Source organism: Vombatus ursinus, unplaced genomic scaffold (assembly GCF_900497805.2).
Source record: "Vombatus ursinus unplaced genomic scaffold, bare-nosed wombat genome assembly UNPS02014799.1, whole genome shotgun sequence".
Taxonomy (NCBI): domain Eukaryota; kingdom Metazoa; phylum Chordata; class Mammalia; order Diprotodontia; family Vombatidae; genus Vombatus; species Vombatus ursinus.
Genome location: NW_020954577.1, coordinates 35,048,604 through 35,070,182, shown reverse-complemented (window position 1 = coordinate 35,070,182; position 21,579 = coordinate 35,048,604). Strand labels below are relative to the sequence as shown.

General features: G+C 37.8%; 1 protein-coding gene across 1 annotated transcript in view; it reads left to right on the top strand.

Annotated features, from left to right (window-relative positions):
• The window catches only part of ZNF385D (zinc finger protein 385D), a 968,814-nt gene that overhangs the window by 930,074 nt on the left and 17,161 nt on the right, over window positions 1–21,579 (top strand). The window contains exon 8 of the mRNA XM_027872398.1: window positions 20,493–20,732. Coding sequence (XP_027728199.1) covers window positions 20,493–20,732 — 240 coding nt within the window. The remainder of the gene's footprint in view (window positions 1–20,492; window positions 20,733–21,579) is intronic.

The window sequence follows — 21,579 nt, the reverse complement described above, 5'->3', positions numbered from 1 at the left end:
CACACACACACACACACACACACACACACACACACACACACACACACATGCACACAAACTCCTCACCCTCAAATTTAACCACTGAAGTAATTCTCCAGAGCATTTTCCTCAGAGTGAAATCTCTCACCTCTGTTGCTCAGCAGTAAAAGGTCATGTCTGCATACCTACAGACAGAAAAGCTATATGACTTTAGACTTACAGGATTTTAAAATTGGATAGCATCTTTAGAGACCATCTCATCAAATCCCTACCTGAAGCATTAATCTTCTTTTCAATATATGTTCATGTAGCTGGAGTTTTCTAATCAGGAGATGATATTCCATTCAGCACTGAAGTGATCTGATTAGATGATTCTCGGTAAGCCCTCTACAAACTGAGCTCTTTACCTTTTAAAGCAGGAACTGATGTCATAGCTAATTGGCATTTAATACTTAATTTTTTTTCCAGTGGCCACTTCCTTAGAAGCTCTACAAGTTTTACAGCTTAGATTTCAATAAAGCCCAAGCCCTTTTTTTCATGTATTTTAAAGTTTTGAGGGACTTGGGATAGCGCATCTTGTATTTCCCTTCTTTAAATATGGTATTCCTCCTTTCCTCAAAGAACGTCTATTTATATATGCTTTACAGATACAGAGTGCTTTCATGTGCATTATTTTATTTGATTCTCACAATTTTCCTATAGAAGAATTATTATAGTATTGTTATCCTTATTTTGCAGATTAGGAGACTGAGGCTCAAACAACCTGAATTTGCCTAATATAAAGTAGCTATTAAAAGATGGAGCATTAATCTGTTACTCCAGGTCCTTAACATTCTAACCTTCAAAGTCATTCTATTATGTTGGTGTTTTTGTTCAGTCATTTCAGTTGTATCCTACTCTCTGTGACCCCATTTGGAGTTTTCTGGGCAAAGATACTGAAATGGTTTGCCATTTCCTTCTCTAGCTCATTTTACTTATGGATAAAGTGAAACAAACAGGGTTAAGTGACTTGCCCAGGGTCACACAGCTAGTAAGTGTCTGAGGCTGGATTTGAACTCAGGTCCTCCTGACTCCAGGCCTGGCATTCTATCCGTGTGCCATCTAGCTGCCCCCATGCTATTATACCAGTGTGCTTTTCAAGACATGACAAGATTTTGAAAAAAAAAGCTGCAAAATAATTTTCCATATAGTCCAATAGTAGGAAAAGATGGATCTTACACATGGATAGTAAGAAGATATTTATTATACATACTAGATTTTTTTTTATTGTTGGATAAAGCCAATTATCACATCACTCATCAGAAAAAAGAAATCTTCCATATAGCTTTTAAAATGATATGCTATAAAATTAAATTCTCAAATGGATCTGCCTTCTCTTTGAGGTGAATATTTTTTCCAAAGATGCAGGATGCAACCAATTCATAACTGTTCCGTCTGTGCAACTGTCATCCATGACCCCTCCACCACCATGAGAGATTGTCAGAGGGGAACACTCAGTATGCCCTATTCACTTCCTTCTGACATCACAGGGATACAAGAAAGTATATAAATTCCACTTGATTGTAACGTATAATCTGTGTAATATATTGTCGTAATATTTTAGCTATTATTTTATTTAGGATTTTTGCATATGTGTTCATTAATGAAATTGGTCTAGAATTTCTTTCTCTGTTTTTACTCTTCCTAGTTTAGGTATCAGTATCATATTTATTTCACAGAAGGAGTTTGGTAGGATCCCTTCTTTGCCTATTATTCCAAGAAATTTATTTAATATTGGAATTAGTTGATCTTTGAATGTTTGATAAAATTCATTTGTAAATCTGTCTGGTCCTGGTGCCTTTTTCTTAGGAAGCTCATTTATGGCCTGTTCAGTTTCTTTTTTCTAAATTACTTGTATTTTGGTGTTCTATTTCCTCATTTGTAATCTAGGCAATTTATATTTTTGTAAATATTCTTCCATTTCACTTAAATTGTTCAATTTATTGGCATACGATTGAGCAAAGTAACTCCTTATTATTACTTTAATTTCATCATCATTAGTGTTATATTCACCCTTTTCTTTTTCTTTTTCTTCTTTTTTTTTAGGCAATTGGGGTTAAGTGATTTGCCCAGGGTCATACAGCTAGTAAGTGTCAAGTGTTTGGTCTGAGGCCGGATTTGAACTCAGGTCTTCCTAACTTCATGGCCGGTGCTCTATCCACTGTGCCACCTAGCTGCCCCTACCCTTTTCTTTTTTAATACTAATAATTTGTTTTTTTCTTTCTTTTTTAAATCAAATTAACCAATGGTTTATCTATTTTATTGTTTTTTCATAAAACAACTCTAGTTTTATTAATTAATTCAATATTTTTTACATTCAATTTTGTTAAACTCACCTTTAATTTTTAGGATTTCCAAATTAATGTTTAATTAAGGATTTATAGTTCGTTCTTTTTTTAGTTTTTTTTTTAATTGCATAACCATTGCAATAGTGTGTCCTTTTCCTATTTTATTGATGAAGGCATTTAGAGATATAATTTTTCCTCTAATTACTGCTTTTGCTCTATCCCATAGCTTTTGATGTGCTGTCTCATTATTGTCATCATCTTTAATGAAATTATTGATTTTTTTCTCTGATTTGTTCTTTAACTCATTCACTTTAGAAAGCAATTTGGAATTGTGCCCAAAGAGTTATTAAACTACCTATAGCCTTTGACCTGCAATACCACTACTAGGTCTATTTCCAAAGATGATTCGGGAAAAAGGAAAAGAACCTTTATGTTCTAAAATATTTACAGCAGCTCTCTTTGTGGTGGCAAAGAACTGGAAATTTTGGGGATGCCTGTCAATCAGGGAATGGATGAACAAGTTGTGGACAAGTTAAATGTGATAGAATACTATTGTGAAATAATACAAGAAATGATGAGCTCGATGGTCTTAGAAAAACATGGACATCCTTGCATGAAATAATGGAGCATGAAATGAGCAGAACCAAGAGAACGTCATGTACTGTAACAACAATGTTTTTAACAACAGCTTTGAGCATATAAGTTATTTTGAATATTATAAATACTAAGCTTAACTACAAAGGGTATATGAAAGGAGACACTATCTGTGTCCAGAGAAAGAACTGATAAATAGAAGTGTGCGTAGAATGGTTTTACGTACACATACACACACACATACATTTGTTGCTAATGGTAACTATCTCTAAGGTGGGAGGGGAGAGAAAAAAGAGGAAAAAAGAAAATTACATGATAATTTTATTATATACTTAAAAGGAACAGTGAGTTGTACATAATAGATTTGCAGTTTCACATACAATAGTTTCTACTACCTTATGGAAATGATTGTTTTATTTCTTAAGTTTAGAATAACATAAACAATTTTTAAAGTATGTAGATTTTACAAACAGCTGGAAGGGATTAATAGACTACCACTATAGTATGTGAAGTGAAAATGAAGACATGCTAGTATATGATTGACACCTCTAAGATGCATATGCTTTGTGCTGTACCATTTGATTAGAATGAGCTCTGTCTACCACAGCTTCCACGTCTGTAAAATAGGGATAATAATAGCACCTACCTCCCAGAGTTGTTGTGAGGAACAAACGGGGTAATATATTTAAAGTACTTAGCACAGTATTTGGCACATGGTAGGCACCTAATAAATATTTTCTTTCATCTTTCCTCCCTCCCATTTTCTCTTCCTCCGTTCATCTTCCAGAAGACCTAGATTTGAATTCTGCCACTGACAAATTCCAATTATGTGACTCAGAGGAAGTCACTTAACTCTGCAGAGCTTTAGGCCAGAGGTGTCAAACATCTGACGCACGTCGCTCTGGGATGAAGCCCAAACCAGCTTAAAATGCAATTGGGAAGTATTTAAGAAAATAATAAAAATACGATAAATCATCTACAATAATAGATTTTAAAGTTAAGTCAATATATGACCCTTGGGATCCTTGTGTACATTTGGTGGTCCCTATTTCTATTTGAGTTTGACACCACTACTCAATCTAGGCCTCTCTCTCCAAGGAAAGAATCTGCAGAAAGGTCACTGTCCTGCTTGGGTGGAAGGAGTTTCTTTACCTAAGAGCCCCTTGTATCAGTGAAATCACATGTCCAACTGTAGCCAATCAAAACATTTTTATTAAGAGCTAACCATGTGCCAGTTATTGTGTTAAACTGTAGGGATAAAAGGTTAAAATTTAAATTAAAAAATGCTCCTGAATTCTAGTAGATCGCATTCTAATGGGAGAGAAATCCTAATGAGAAAATTATCTATAATGTATGTATGTATGTATGTATATATGTATGTATCTATGTATCTATCTAATTATCTATCTGCTGTCTGTCTGTCTGTCTATCTATCTATCTCCTCTCTGTCTATCTGTCAGGGGTGGGGAACCTTCGGCTTCGAGGCCACATGTTTAGGTCCTCAAATGCGGTCCTTTGACTAAACCCAAACTTCACAGAATAAATCCTTTTGGATTCAGTCAAAGGCCTTCATTTGACCTAGAGGGCCACATGTGGCCTCAAGGCTGCAGGTTCCCCACCCCTGATCTATCCTATCAATTGATCTATTTGTCTATCCATCCATCCAGCTGTCTGTCTGTCTATATGTCTACTATTGTATAACTTGCCAAGAAGAGACCTTGAAATGAACCAGGATTGAGGAAAATAGAATGCTAGTGCTGGTCTGCTCAGTTTCTAGCCTGCAACCTTGAGCAAGTCATTTAACTTATCTGAGGCTCAGTGTCCTCCAGTATAAAATAGGAATAAAGTTATTTTTTTTTTCATTTTTCCTTTCTATCCTTTTTGCTAAGGTTTAAAACAGCTGCTAGGACCTCAAGTGACACTGTCAAAGCTAACACCAACCTAAGGATTCTTTAAAATTCATTCACATTTATTCATCTTGACTTAGTTAAATTCCAAGTCTGAAGGAAAATTCATTAGCTGTGATCAAGGAATTAGCAACAGAAAAGAAATAATTATCTACTCAAGAGTTACATTAAAGATGTCATGTCATGGTGCTCATCTCAGTGAATGTTGGGTTAAAACAAAAGGCAAAGGGTTGAGAAGAATGCTGACATTTCATTGCTCAAAATGTTTTGAGTTGTAAGGAAAATTATAATGTGAAAAGTCTGTCTTTCTCTTGTGAGCATATTCTTGAATAATCATTGGAAAAAGACTACTATTAGATTTTAGGGGAAGTTGCCTAATGTATGTGAGTTGTATTTCTGAGGTCATCTATTACTCAGGACTTGGATCACAGAATCCCAGAGTTTGAGGGGACCCCAGAGACCAATGGATCCAACCTGTAACTTAACAAGAATCCTTTCTACGTTATATCCTAACAAGTATTCTCCTAGCCTTTGCTTGAAAACTTTGGCAGAAGGAGAACTCATGACCTCCCAAAATGATCCATTCCATTTTGTGACAGGCCTAATTGTTAAGAAAGTTTCCTGACATCAGACTTAAAACTGCATCTCTACAAATCCCAGTCTTTTTTCTGAGTACTGCCTGGACAGGCCAACCAGAACAAGCTCAATTCCTTTTCTACTCAACAGCCCTGCAAATACTTGAAAACAGCTAGCAGTCCCTCCCATCCCTATTAATTCTGCCTTGTCCTCTTATAGCATGAGCTTGAAGCTCTTTGCTATCACTATCCTGGTTGTCTTATATTAGACACTCTAGTTTGCTGATGACCATCTTAAAATGTGGCCCCAAGGACGAAATACATTACATCCAATATGTCCTGACTAGGGCAGAATTCAATGGGACCAATACCTCCATAATTTTAAACACTGTGACTTTTCATAGAGCTCAACATCCCATTCACCTTTTTCATATCACATTGTTAGCTATATCTTTGCATGAACCTACAATTGTTTCTATGTTGTCTCCCATTGAAATGTAAACTCATTGAGGACAAAGACCGTTTTGCCTTTCTTTGAATCTTCAGCACTAAGGTCAGTGTCTGAAATCTTGTGAACTCTTAATAAATGCTTATTGATTGACTAATATTGCTAACTAGCCAATTTAGTGGACAGATCCTTTTCACTCATTTTATCAAATGGTTAAGAGTGCAATAATTGGAATATTCTTCACTCTTTTCAGATAATTGTCACGCTTCCTCTTTTGGACATATTTGCCCTTGATTAATTCAATTACACAAGTGTTTCTTAATTGCCAGCTCTGATTTCTTTTGTGGTCTAAGTAACCTCCTAACTCTTCCCTGCACATGAGGTTCCATAACCCGTCTCTTTGCCTATGAACTGACTGTTGCTCCTCACCTCTTCTGCATTTTCTAGCTTCCTTCAATGGGCAGCTCAGGTACCATTTCCTACTTGAGGCCTTTCCTGGCCCTCCTCTACAATCTGCTCCAGTTGTCAGTGACCTACTTTTCTTGAAATTATTTTGTATAATTTTTGTAATTATTTTTGTGTATACATGTTGTCCTTTCCCCCGTCTGCTGCGGTCTCTAGTAGTAGAATGTAAGTTCTTTGAGGTCAAACTAGCAGACTGGCTGTTCCCCAAACTAAGCCCATCTCTGTAACTTCATACAAACTGACGCCCAATTCTGAAATTTACTACCTCCTCACCTCTGCCTCTTAGAAACCTCAGCCCACATGCCAGATCCTACAGGGAGCTTTTACTTTTTCCCCTTCATTGTTAGCATGCTCTCCTTCATTCTCAAAATATTTTGTGGGTAATTCTCTGTTTATGTGTTGTATTTTTCCAATAAAATATAAGCTTATTAAGAGCAAGCAATTTTTTTTACTTCATTTTTGTAGTGCCAGATGTAGTAGAATAGCTGCAACATACTAGGCATTTAATAAATAAAAGTTTTACTACTTATTGAATTCAGAGTAAGGGAGAAGGTGTTAAAGTTTCATAGGACTGAATGAAGTAAGGAGGATGGTATGGAAAAGCAGACTGGAACTCAGGGGATATAAGAGTCTTATATATATGGGACTTAAGCAGTAGCTCAGATGATTGCTAACCATCTAGTTTACATCAAGGACAACTGGATTAGATGATGATATACAGGCATCTTGTGATAATACAGTGGGTTTGAGTAGCATATGTATTAATGATAGTCCTGTTGAGTTGATGTGGGGCAAGGAAATATATATGTGTGTGTGTGTGTGTGTGTGTGTGTGTAAAATACATATATGTGTATATATATACATATTTATATATATAATATGCTTGTACTTAGTTAATCCTTACTTCATCACAATGTGGGGCTAACTAGGCTATAAAATCACTAACAAACTGTGGGATTCTTTTGAGGATGGGGATGTGTTGGGAGTATTGGCCTGAACGTGGCTGTGCTGAGAGTTCTGACCTAGTGCCCTTTTGCCCAAATTCTATCTTGCCTCATCACTTTTCTGCCCAGGATCTCTCTTTGTTTCAGGACAACTAACGTAAGGAAGATAGAAACAGAGTACCCCAAATTTTGGAGGGTACCCCCATTCTTTTGCTCTTCCTCCTTAATGTCACCAAGGAAAATCTGAACCTGGAAATCTGAATTAAAGTTTGTCCATTGTGGGAGAAACATTCTAAAAGATGCCCTGTATTTTGGGAGGAAATGAGAGATTTACTGAGAACAGCCTATTGCCTGTGGAAAACACAATAAAAATAAAGCAGAATCATTTACCTATGAACAAATCAGGCTCCTTATTTTAATTTAGACTACTGCACTTATAGTGAAAAGTAATAAAATTAGTCATAACATTAAACAGCTGTTCAAATAAGGACTTGTTTCATTTTATTATTCTAAAATATGAGCTCTATTTTCTGAGGTGTGGAGTCAAATTTATAAACGAAATCTCTTTTAAACTCTTTTTCATTTTTAAAAATAATGAAGTAACTGCAACCTCATTACTTTCTAATGGGCCTGAGGTTTGTGCCCCATATCTCCTCAGGAAAATATATTCCAGATTGGGAAGGGTCATATGGCAATGTCAATGGATCACTTCTTCTGAGAGATCAGTTCACACTAGACCATATTCTCATCCTCTGTGACTGAGAAAATCTTTTCATCATTCACAGCTACAGAGATAATTGGGTAGGGAAAGGCTCAGTGTATTTTAGAACCAATTTTCCAGTTATGAATGATACTCTTTTATACCCTTAATTTTATACACACACACACACACACACACACACACACACACACACACACACACACATTTTCCCTCTTAGAAACACTTTAGGTGTTGATTTCAGATTTGGGAAATCTGTGGTTAGTCAATAGGATGAGTTAGATACTCAAAACCACAATAAATTGGATCTATATCTAAATAATTCATTAACTGAGTTTAAAAAAAAAGGAAAAGAAAAGAAAGAAAAGGAAGGGAAGCTGACCAAATATGGCATTCACCTTTGGAGAGATGAAATAGACAGGAGAATATGTTACTTTCTAATAGGTTGCATTGGTTTTACAAAGGTACAATGCTAATGGCACCAGAGACAGCCTCCACCTGTTTGCTTATATATCAGGAAGAGGTGCCATTGTCCTTTTTTTTCTGTATTTCCATGTGATAAACTCAATCCTTTGGCTTCAGAACATTTTGGTAAATAAAAGAGCAAACAGTGGCAATTCTGGCTTCTTTTATGTTTGTTTATTGTCGTTTTTTTTTTTCCCTTTGTTTTTTGATGGAGAAAACTCCGTTAGGATACGTCTATATGATACCAAAATATGTGGTTGGAAAGTTAAAAAGAAAAAAAAATATTGTTGGTAGTTTGGTCTACACGGAATCCCTTCAAGGTTGATTGTCCTGTTCCCCCCCTCCCCCGCCACCCCATACAAGCACACACACATCATATTGAATTAAGTTTTTTTTTTTTGTTTGGTTTGGTTTGGGTTTTTTTTTTGGTTTGGTTTGGTTTTTGAGGGATTTTTTTTTTGTTTTTTTGTTTTGTTTTTTTGTATTGCAATGACAAAACCTCTCACTGAACTCAAAAGCTTTTTGATTTTAGGAAAGCTGTCAATAGAAAAAGGTCTCGACTTCTAAATGTTCCTCCTGTTTTTATTGTTCCTAGAAGACAGGGTTTATTTTTCATATTTCTCTTTGTATCCACTGTGCCTAGTGCTTTGTGCTTCTGCTGTTGCTGGATTCCTATGGGGTATGGGGGAAGGTAGATTCTAATTTCATTGGTGTAGGGAACTCTCACTGTACATGCAGAATGAGCGACAACTTTGCAACTGAAGGCAAGGGGGAGTTAGTTGGACACTGAGAAGTTTCTAATCAATAGTCAAGAAACATTTATTAAACATTTACTCTGTGCCAGGCACTGAGCTAAGCACTGTAGCTACAAAGAAAAGCAAAATCACAATAGTCCTTGCCCTCATTGATCTGACCTTCTAATATGGTAGACCACATGAGACAGAAAACTATGTGTATACAAGATATAATCAGGGTAAATGAGAGGTAATCTCAGAGGGAAGCTCAGTTGGAGAGGTTGGGGAGGAAAACAATTGTAAAGGCTTCCTGCCCAAGATTGTTCTTAAGATAAGTCTTGAGGGAGTCCAGGAGGTACAGGTAAGAAGGAAGTGCATTGTAAGTATGGCAGACAATCAGAGGAAAAATATGAAAGTGGGAGATGAAATATGGCATGCTATGAACAGCCAAGTAGGCCAGGGTTTCTAGACAAGAAATAAGGTAACTCTTGCACGTGTAAAAAAATGAGTAAACAGGATCACTTTCTAAATTATACCTATGCCAATTAATCCATAGTAATAGCACTCGAAGTATTAGGCTCCTTCCTTTTAGGACAACCATCCCCCCCAAAAAAAGAAATATGGCACTAAAAATTTTAACAATTAAAAATTAAATTTCTGCCATGAAGATATCTTAATTGGATTATATATCCAGGGTTTGTTGTTTTCATTGTTGTTGTTGTTGAATTTGGTGCTGAGTTACATGGTTTTATTGTCCACACAGTTTCAATCCATCATCCATTTAAAAGTTGCCTACTTTCTAACTCATCTGTAGCCAGCAGTAATTTATAGTATCGTTCATCTTTACCAATCAGCCTTCATAAAAGTGATATAGTAGAGGAGTTAGGCAGTTAGGTAAATCTAACACTTGTATTTGACCTTCAAGTGTATGGCCCCAGGAAGAAGAGGATTCTGTGATCTCTACTTAACTGGGCAGGGGAGGCCCCAAAGCAAATAAGAGCCTATACCACTACTCCATGCACTAACTCTTATGTTGAGGTTTAAATTGGATTTTCTCAGGACACAGGTCTCATTAATTAAGTGGAAACTGTAACTGCAGACATTCTTTCACCCAAAGCCCCCTGAGCAAGGGAACTTTCATTCATAGATTTTTTTAAAGTGTTTTTTTTTTCTTTTCCTCTGCCTTACTGAGAAGAAATCTATATTATAAGCCTGAAAAGACAGCTCCCAAATCTAGTTGCAACTAAGATACTTAAAATAGCTTTGGAATAAATTGGTTTTCTTTCCCCTCTCTTTCTTGCCATTTTTGCAATATTTATCAGAAAGTTCTGAAATTCAGACAGAATCTCAGTCATATTCCCCTCCTGGTTCTTTCCCAAAGGCCTTTAACCCCCAGCTGTTCAGCTGCCAGCTTCACTCAATTAATTACGATGGGGAGGTAGTCACCCTGCATTTTGGTTGTTAGTTTCGTTTTGGGAAGGGACTGCTCATAAACAAAGAATACCAATTCTTTAAGAAAATTATGGCTTGCAGTATAAGGAGAGAAGAGAGGGTGTCCTCATACTCAACAAAATTGGGCTCGACTGTATCTTGGAAGGGCATTAAGGCTTCATAATCTTGTTCTTTGCTTCTGAGAACTGAATGTGTCATTCCTATCACAAAAGAACTTTTGAAATACCTTTGAGGGTCGAGCGCCTGTCTCAGGACAAATGTTGGTTTCAACGGTGACTGATTTTTTTTTCCTAATCACATGTTAATCAAAGATTTAGTTGGCTTCCCAGCTGAGACCAGTTAACCTAAATCAGGACTTGACTGGCAGAGCAGTTAAGGGTAATATGGTCATTTTCCATTTAAGAAGATTCCTGATGTCTTAGGTCCTTAATCATCTATTTTAAAAAAAATTCCATTTATTCATTTAACTAACAAACACCAGGGGTTTATTAAGCACCTGTTCTGTACCTTTCTTGGGTTTAGTACATAGCTTAGCACATAGAAGACTCTTAATAAATGCCTGTTGACTTGGTTTGACTTGTTGATATGCTAGGCACTGGGGAAATGGAGACAAATATGGAACAGGTTCTGCCTTCAAGGAGCTTACATTCTAAGCAGAAGTAGGGGTGAAAAACATGTACACATATAAATAAATACAAAATAATTTGGGAGGGAAGAAGGGTATTAGTAACTGGGGGGGAATAAGAAGGGAGACTCTTCAAGGTCTTACATAGAATGGGGTCCTTGAACTTGGAAGAAAGCTAAAGAAACTAAGAGGTGGTGATGAGAGAAGGATGACATTCCAGTCATACAAAGGAGAAGGGTAGTGATGGTGAGCAGAGAGTTAATGCAGCCTTCCTTTACAAGTCATGAGAATATCAGCTGGATGCAGAAAGTGCCCAATATTAAGTAGGTTCAGGATAAAATCTTCCTAAGATCATAGCTATAGATTTGGGAAGGGAACTTGGAGGCCATCTAGTATAAGCCTTTCATTTTACAGGTGAGGATATAGGCTCAGAGACTATCCCAAGGTCACACAGGTAGTAGGTGGCATATTTATGATTCAAACCTAGATCAACTGATCCAATACTTCACACTTTTCCCACTAGGCTGGTTGTTCACATGGTTTTATAGGTGTGTCCTTATGTGTAACGAAAGCTGGCATTAGAACTACACTTAATTTTGTTTAAAAGACATCTACCTGCAAGACTATATTTTCCTAACCTTGATTTAAAACTTTGAAATATTCAAATATAGCCAAGGCAAGAGTTCTTAGGATCTCACATCTGGTTCAAGCCACTGCCCTCAGCCTGAGTAGAGATTGGAACCTAAGAGGACAAATTAGTAAGATAAAAAAAAATGAGCCTACTAGTCATAACTCATAAATATAGAAGATTCATTCCCTTTGTTGGAGAACTCTCATACAATCAGGCCTCATGGTCTTGTTCACCTCATTCCACCCATCTCTCCTTCTTCCTTCCGCTCAACCATTCTTTTTACTTATTTTGGGGCTAGAGTGTTTAGAAATGTACCATTCTGGGATGTAAGTGACATGGAATTTGACCAAGTTTTTTTGTCATTGTTCCGAATATTGGTATCGCTATATATGGAGGGCTACAAAACTGTAATTACTGGTCTAGGGTTACACCATCAGTGCATATCAAAGTAGGATTTGAACTGAGGTCTTTGGAATTTCTATTCAAACACATCGCTGTGATTTGTTCTCTATCACAGAACACCTTTTGCCAATCCATAATGTAATCCATTTTAAGAGTGAGCAGCTGTTCTACCCATAAGCAAATAACTCTGAGTGAGACTTATGTTCTTAAAGTACTAGTGAAAATGAATTGGCTATAATTTCTCACTCTTCAATACAAAGAGAAACCATAATGAGCATCTGTGGGATAAATTAATCCTATATATTCCATGAAGGAATACTTCATACCTTAATTGTGGATTTTCTTCTTGGTATGGGGAATCAGGATCATAAATCCCTTTCTGGAAAGGAACCCAGAGGCCATACAGTCCAACTTCTGTATTTTACAGATGAGGACACTGAGTCACAGAGGCATTAAGTGACTCATCCAAGGTCACCCAAGTAGTTAGTTTCAAATACAGAATAAATCGTATAAGGTATTTTGTATTAGCTTTAATTTAAAAAAAACCTATGATCATTCCAGTGACCGTGGTCTACTGAATAAAATGCTGACCTTTGGAGTCGAAGGACCTGGATTTAAGATCTGCCTCTGACACAAACTGCCTGGGTGAAAGTGAAGAGTCACTAAACCTCTGATTTCTCCCAGGTATTCCTCTACCTTTAAATAGCAGACATTAATCTGCATCTGTGTTCAAACTTTCCCCCTCAGAAAATTTCCTACAAAGGACTATATAGATCCTAACCCCCCAAAAAATCCCAACTGGTATTTTTTTATGTTATGGAATTCTTAGGTAGTTTCACCGGGGTTACATTAAAATGAGAGAAACAAATGACCCCTTGTGAAAGTGGAACTTTCTTTTTCAGTCCATAACATGTTCTATTGAGTACCAGCAAGCTGTTTCCAAGTCACAGCCAAACAGTGACAGTTGCAATAAAGGTTCTTTGCTTCTGGCAGTTGGCACGAGAACAGCTCCAAGCTGCAAACCTGTCTTATCTCTGGACCTTCTACCACCAGCTACACCATGACCTTGACTTCAGGCTCCTAGCCACTCACTCTCTCCTTAGAGAGTGGCACACTCACTACGGCACATTGTCCTGTGAGCTAAATTGGGAGAAGGACAACTCTCCAAAACACGAATCATTCCTCTATGTTCTTCCATCTTTTGTTTTGGTAATACAGTGGTCCCAAGGCCCTGATTTGAATACTTTGACATAGACAGGGCAGCTAGGTGGCACAGTGGGTAGAGTACATGGCCCGGGCCCAAGAAGACTCGTTTTCCTGAGTTGAAATCTGACCTCAGACACATACTAGCTATGTGACCCTGGGCAAGTCACTTAATCCTGTTGGCCTCCGTTTCCTCATCTATAAAATGAGCTAGAGAAGGAAGTGAAAAACTACTCTAGTATCTTTGCCAAGAAAACCCCAAACGGGGTCACAAAGATTCAGACACAACTGAAAGTGACTAAACAGTAACAATAACAACATAGGAACATAGCCCACAGACCTCATAATCAGATTCATTGATGAACTTTTCTAAAACTAGTTCTAACTTCATACTTTAAGGCGTCCCTGAAAATTCTACTTTCTTCATGGCTAAAATAACTCTTTCTGAGTCTGCCACTTGGCATGCATGTTTTCTTTGGGACTAAAATGTTCACCTAAGTCATAGGGCACTGTATGATTTTCATAAAGTACAGTAACTCAATATAGTACAGCGCTAGGAAGGAAATAAAAGGGGATGATTACGCATGGTTGTATGTTGTGTTCCATTGTCTCAGTCATGTCTGATTTGAACACATTTCAACTCGGATCTTTCTGACTCCAGGCCCAGTGCTCTGTCAACTGAGCTACCTAGATGCCCTATGGTTGTGTGTACTTACTGTCATTATTATGTGTCTTCACTTTAGGCATTCCTGTTGCCTAGACCAAAGGTTCTTAACCTATGGACTCATATTCTCAGAATAATGCTTTTAAAAGACTAAAATATACATAGTATTACAAAGAAAACCAACTACATTGAAATAATTATAAACATATGCATTTATCAAAAACTGATTTTCATGCCCCACGTTAACCCTTCATAGGGGTGATGTAATGAAATTAGTTGGACAATCTGAACTGCTCATCCATTACTTTATGGACAGAGAGTCCAATTTAACAATGAGTTGGGCCCAGAACTGAATAGAAAGATTAACAGGCTGGAAGGGGCAGCTTTTTAAACACCTACTATATGCACTGTGCTAAGTGCTTTACAAATATTATATCATTCGATAAAGGGGAATAGATTGCCTTTGAAAAATGACAAAGTTCTTTTAATGACCCCAAGCTTCATCTTGCAACAAAAGTATCATGATTTTGATACTAGACTTCCTTTAGTGCTGCTACATAGAACACTAGGGTCTAATAAAGTGATGATTTGGACAGATTTATATTAGGAAAAGGGACCTCAGAAGCCATCTAGTTCCACCCCCTCATTTCTCAGATGAGGAAACCGAGGCTACATAAAGTTGAAATGACTTGTTGAAGCTCACACAGCAAACAAACATCATCAGAGGCAGGGTTGAACCAACCTCCTTTGCCTCTGGAATCAGTATTCTTTCCAAGGAGCATCATCCAAAAGAAAGTAGAGAGGTACAAAGAGAGTTACAAAATAATCTAGTCACTTACTGTGACCAATAAGGAATTACACAAATGAATTGATATAGTAGATGTCTATGTCACAGAAGAAACGAATGACCCCATTAGAAGGACCAATCATGTGGTCAGAATGAGGAAAAACAAATGGGCAGCTAATTCTATTAGTATTCTTGCAATTGTAGAGAACTTCTGGGAGGGTATGGACAAAAGTAACACAGGCTGGTCAGGCTGGGATGGGTTGGTGCTTGCGTCTTTGAAGGAAGTAGCAGCATCATTGTTATCATATATCCTTTGGAGTATGCGAGTATTCTTAAGGACGAATAATAAAACTTCATCAAGGTTACTTAATCGTGACTCTGGCCAGCCAAGCAGTGAAATATCTGAGTTTCATTTTTTTTAAAGAATGTAGTTTTGTTATTTTTATATTCATGTAAGCTAACTATTATCAAATGGAAGCTATTTTTTTAATGAATAAAGAGGCAAAATGTTTCTCTCTCTCTCTCTCTCTCTCTCTCTCTCCCCCTCCCCCTCATTCCCTCACTCACTCCCTTTTTCCCTCCCTCCCCCCTCCTTTCATAAAGCACTACCTTCTACATGAAGGGTTCTTCAATCCCCTCAATCACCAATGTTTTAATGCCTTCATTCCCTAACTACCATGTATTCCGTTATTTACTCATATTTTTTTCTGTTTGTTACTCTCTTCTGTTCATGCTTATCTCTAAACTTTCTGTCTCTCCCTTTAGAATGTAAGCCCCTTAAGATTAGGTATTGTTCCATATTTAAAATCCCCTGTCCCTAGCATATTGCCTGACACAGAATAGATATTTATTAAATGCTGATTGCTTGACAGGAGTAGATTGTGTGACCCTGAACAAGTCACTTTGCCTCTCAATACCTAGGAAACTTTCTAAGATTATATATTGCAGAGAAGATGCAGATGTGCATTGGTAGAAACTACTTCATTTAGATATCACAAGTCCACTCCCACCCCATCACAAGAATTACTTACAAATGTTAAAAGAACTGATGGAAATTCACATCATCGTCTGTAATGGTGTGTACTTGAAAATAGTCGCTTTTCTTAAGGAGGGAAATATTGCCCTAAATTTGTTTCCACTGTTTGGGAATAATCCCTCTAATCATTGACAGAGCCAAGGGGAAATTCAGTCTCAACCCTATGGTTTAAATGATCACAAACTTCAAATCTGTGAAGCTGAATTAATGGGATTCTATGACATAGTCAAAATTAAGCACAAGTAAGAGAATGCAGGATAAATGTGTGTGTGTGTGTGTTTTTTTAATTTCCTTGGCACTTCAAACTAATTGCATTTATACAGCACGGAACAATTGCATCTCTGTGAGAAGCTTTGTGATCAGAAATATGATAGAAGGTAAAGTGGAGTAATGTAAGCTCTTGGATAGTGAGTCCTCTAAGCCCATTGCCAGTATGGATCTGGCCATAAGAAATGTTGATACTTTGCTAAGCAGTAGGCATAGTGATTTGGATGTCTCTAATCTTGCATAGCTTTTGGTGTAAATATATAATATCCTGTGAGATTAGGAAAGATACAGGCTTCGCTGTCACTGGTAACGTAAGATAGGCATGTTTTGTTTATTCTCAACCATGTCAAGGTTTTTCACAGTTAAAAAAAAAAATGAGAAGTTTTCTGAGTTCACAGTGACTTATGCCATACAACATTTATGGTTCCAGATGTAAATACCTAAAGCTCAGAGCAGAAGCTGCTAGGAGCAGGTCTGTGCCAGACACGAAATGATTGGGGCAATGTCATGGGAGAGACTGCTCAGAGCAATGAAGATGATCTAGCAACACTTTCTCTTGATTTCTTGGCCCAGATTCCCTTTCAATGCATACCTGCATTGAAAGTGATCATTCTTCCAAAACCTGCCTGTGAGAAGAAGAGATACTTCTAGGTGGTCACTTCCAGTGTATTGGCTGTAAAATATCACAGACCAGTAATGGCATCTCAGTAAAATTCTAAGAAACTCTAGGTGAGCTTGGGGAAAACTCTGGATTTCAACAAATATTTTCCTTTCTCAGAGGTTTTATTTTCTGGAATGAATGGATGACTCTCTGATACAAACATGTCATCTTAAAAAATAACACTTTCCAGGCATATGTATTCCAGTTGGTTAGAGGTGGGGTAGGGGTTGATGGTTGGTGATTTATCGTACACCAGTCACTTAGTTCAATGTCATCTTTAAATGCCAAATATGGTGGCTTCAAGTGCAATCAGAGGCTTTTTACAGGATGTCCTCATTAATATTTACATTTCAGGTTGCACATTTTTCATAATGATTAGAAAAAGGTGCCATTGTGAGAAAATACAGTTTAAAAGTTTCACAAAGAAGGGTACTAAAGGGGAGAGGGGAGAGGAAAGGAAGTATGGAGTAGTGGAAAAATTATTTTGGATATGGGGTGACGTTATATGTTAATTATTCTGCTTACCAATTATGTGGCACTGAACAAGTCTCTTAGCCTCTCTGTCACTCAGTTTCCATATCTGTAAAATGAGAGGGTTCTTTCCAGCTCCAAATCTATGACCCATACATTCCATAGCATTATCAATGTTAAAGGGATAGGAACTGGACTGTGATTTCATTGACAAGGGGAACTCTGCTCTTATCATTCCAAGACAGAGCTTTCTCTACAACTTAAAGACTAAGACTTGCTTGGTGGAGTGAGAGCTGAAGTTGATGACTTTTGTGCAGTTTCCTGAGGAAACCATACTCAGCAATTTTAAAGTCTAAATAAATAATTTTGATAATTTGTGATATTGTTTGTATGGGTCTTCCCTCTATTTGTTGTTCAGTTGTTTGGGTTTGTCCAGTTCTTTATGACCCCATTTGAGGTTTTCTTGGCAAAGATATTGGAGTGATTTGTCATTTCCTTCTCTAGTTCATTTTATAGATGAGGAAACTGAGGCCAATAGGGTTAAGTGACTTGCCCAAGGTCACACAGCTAGTAAGTTTCTGAAGCCAGATTAGAACTCAGGAAGATAAGTCTTCTTTACTCCAAGCCTGGAACTCTATCACTGGCCACCTAGCTGCCTTTCCTCTATACATATAGGTGTTTTAGGCTAGCGGTGGATATCTTAATGGTTTTGTTTGTGTGGCTCTCCACAGGTGTAGATCAGCTCATTTTAGTAGAGACCACAATGGGTTCCCATAGCTTCTCCTCCTCTCTTTACCCCACAGCCCCCCACTTCCCTCTAAAAAAAATTAATTGGTAGCCAACTCTGGTGATAAACCTGTCTGAAAGTAGTATTTGCATGACAGTCCTATCACAGTAGTCCTGCTAATGGACTGGTAATTGAAGCTTTGCCAGTTTTATAGAAACTGCCCAAGAAGCCAGGCTCATCTCTATTTCACAATGGGACTTGGAAGAATGATCTTAGCAGAGGAATTTTAAATCATTTGTGAACAATCAGGAGACTGTCAGGTGAAGAAAACATGTCAAGATTACTCAACAGGTATCTCTTTTTTAATCTTGGTGAATGGAAACACTGATGCCATGACTTGAGACAAGTGATAAGCAAAGTGATCTATCATTCTTGCTGCAACCCCTAAAGAAAATGGCGGTACATTGGTAAAGCCCTTCTTAGCACCTTTCAACTTTGGATTAGTAACACCAATGAAGGGAAAGCCTCTGGACAGATAAAAATAACTTCACAAATGGAGTAGCTCCTTCTATTTTCACCAGCTGTTAAGGCAGATGTTTTGATGAAGGATGGTTCTTGGAAGCCATGAGAGGAAGAATTGCTCTATAACCAGGGATGTCATTCTGGATCCAGTGGAGGGAACCACCAAGGCTGAACAGGTCATGCCTGGGAGGTTAGGAGGAGGCTGCCAGGGACTTGATGTATTTCTAAAGTTAATGGTCCCCATGCTGGCTTTCATTCTCCAGAAGGGATGCACATCCAGGGGAAGGGAGTTAAGTCTAGAAATCTTGAGGCAGAATTTTTCCTGACCAAATTTACAAGTCTCTGTCTGTCTCTGTCTGTCTTTGTCTGTCTCTGTCTCTGTCTCTGTCTCTCTCTCTTTCTCTTTCTCCCTTTCTCCTCTTCTCTTTTCTCTCTGTCTCTATGCCCCCCATTCTCTCCTTCCCTCCCTCCCTCCCTCTCTACTGTCACACACACATACATGAATATACACATATATATATGCATTTACATTGTATATATCAAATGATATAATATATAAAGATAAGCATATGCATATGTGTGAGGCAGCTTGCTTAGAATAGAAGATGGGGATCCATCCTCAGAACTGATAATATCTGGATTCAAGTCCTACTTCTGGCACATGAACTCTGTGACTCTGGGCAAAGAACATAAATTCTCAGTGCCCCAGGAAATGCCTTAAGACTCTAAGTTGTGGGGGAAACCTCAGTCTGCATAGACAGAGGGAGAGTTCCTTCTTCATGAGCTTTCTACCTCAATTAAGTCATAGGTCAGGCCCAAAAATACAAAAAAATTCATAGATGGAAATACATTAATAATAAAAATAGCTAACATATATATATATATATATATATATATATATATATATATAGTGCCTACTATGTACCAGGAACTATGCTAACAATTTTGCAAATATCTCTTTTGATCCTCATAATAACTCTGAGAAGTAGATGCTATTGTTAATCCCATTTTACAGATGAGGAAACTGAGGCAGACAGTGGTTAAATGAGCTGCTAGATTCACATAGCTAGTAAGTATCAGAGGCTGGATTTGAACTCAGATCTTCCTGACTCCAGGCCAAGAGGTCTATCCACTGTACTGCCTGTGTGGCTACGGAGATACATGTAGACTCTATGTTTACATGGCAATAAGTTGATCTTTTAAACTAGTGTTAAATAGGCACCTCTTTTCCTCTACAAGCATTTAATAGTTTTTGAGCTGCTCATTTACATAATAGGCTATGATATCTGTCTCCCATTATTGCATGCAGATACCTGGAAAGGAACCAGAGCCTGTTATTTAATTTAAAAAGAAAAACAAAATATTAAAAATAAAATCTTGATATTGAGGGAAGGCAGGAGGGAAGGGCAGAGAGAAATAAGAACAAAATAATCTTAAAAAAACTCGGGGATATAAGTCAAGAAAAAAGACAAGCCCTTATTTCTTATTGTGTTACTCTCCACTTTTTTCTTGCATTTCTGTCAACACGTCAGGAGTGCTTGTCAAGAGTATTATTTTTAACCATGATACAAATTAAGGGGAAAAAAATTACCAAGCATGTAGATTCACATGGAAAATCTATCATGGCTACTACTCCAAACCATGCATGTGCCTATGTGAATGCATATGCATGTGTGTATGTGTATAGATATGCACCCATGTATGCATTTGCTTGTCCTTGTGTATATATGTATGTTCTGTGTACATATGTTTATCCATCCATCCATTCCCCCCCCCACCAAGGATCATCTGAGTTTTATATTGCACCATGTAGCTGTAAGACTGGATCTCCAGATAAAGGTAAAAAACACTAATTTTTTCCTTTAATTCTTGGTTATTTTGACTGCAGACGGTACCACAGGGACACCAGCAATATCAACTGCAGCCACCGTGGAAATTAGAAAGAGCAGTGTTATGACACCAGAGATCACCTCCAAAGTGGAAAAGACCCCCACCCCTGCCACCCCTGGCAACCACGGCTCATGTCCTTCTGCAGAGACTGAGGAAGAGAAGGCCAAGAGGCTCCTGTATTGTTCGCTATGCAAGGTCGCTGTCAACTCGGCCTCCCAGCTGGAGGCCCACAACAGCGGTGAGATGTAGCGATTTCTGTCCTGTCTCAGCAGCTCCACAATTATCTTCCTCGGAATAGATTAGATCTTTCTGGGGCAGGGGACAAAAAGGTGGCAGAAAACTGCAATTACAAAGGATTCATTAGCCATTAAAGAATTAAAACGACAAGCGGGATGTCACATAAGGAACGGGAGCGAGGCGAATGCTTTGCAAAGCCGTACTTTGTTGTTGTTATTGTTGTTTTCGTTGTTATTTTGCATAAAATTCAACTTTTGGAGATGGTGTGTCAGAAAAAGTTACCTTTATGTCCTACACCCAGTAAGTCCTTTGGTTTTGGGGGCGTACTCAAATGCAAACCTACTGGTTTTATTTTTCCCCATAAAGTGGCCACCATCACCAACCCTGCTTCTCTCCGAACTATTGCTGTTATCTTAGGCTGAGTCCATATGGCCAAGAAGAATTATAAACACAGCCAACCTTGATTACTTTAGTTTCCTGGAGAAGCACTGAGTCATCTGTGAATGTAAAGGTGGCTTTCGATCTCATACATTAAGACGATCTACATTAATGTGTTTCAATATGTAAACCAAGGTAGAGAGATCATGCCTTAGAGTTGTCTCTCCTCTTGCTAGCTCCCCGAAACAACATTCCAGTGTACCTCTTTCAGTGTTAGGCAGAAAGCAATCACGTTGAATTAATTCATACTACTATGTGATTGACTGATACCCCCCTCAGCATCTCCCAGAATCGTAGAATCCAGATCAAGAGCTGGGAGAGAGCACAGAGGCCATTCACCTAAACCCTGCCATTTTTAGCAGATGAGAAACCTGAGATCCAGTGAGGTTAAGTGATTTGCCCAAGATCAC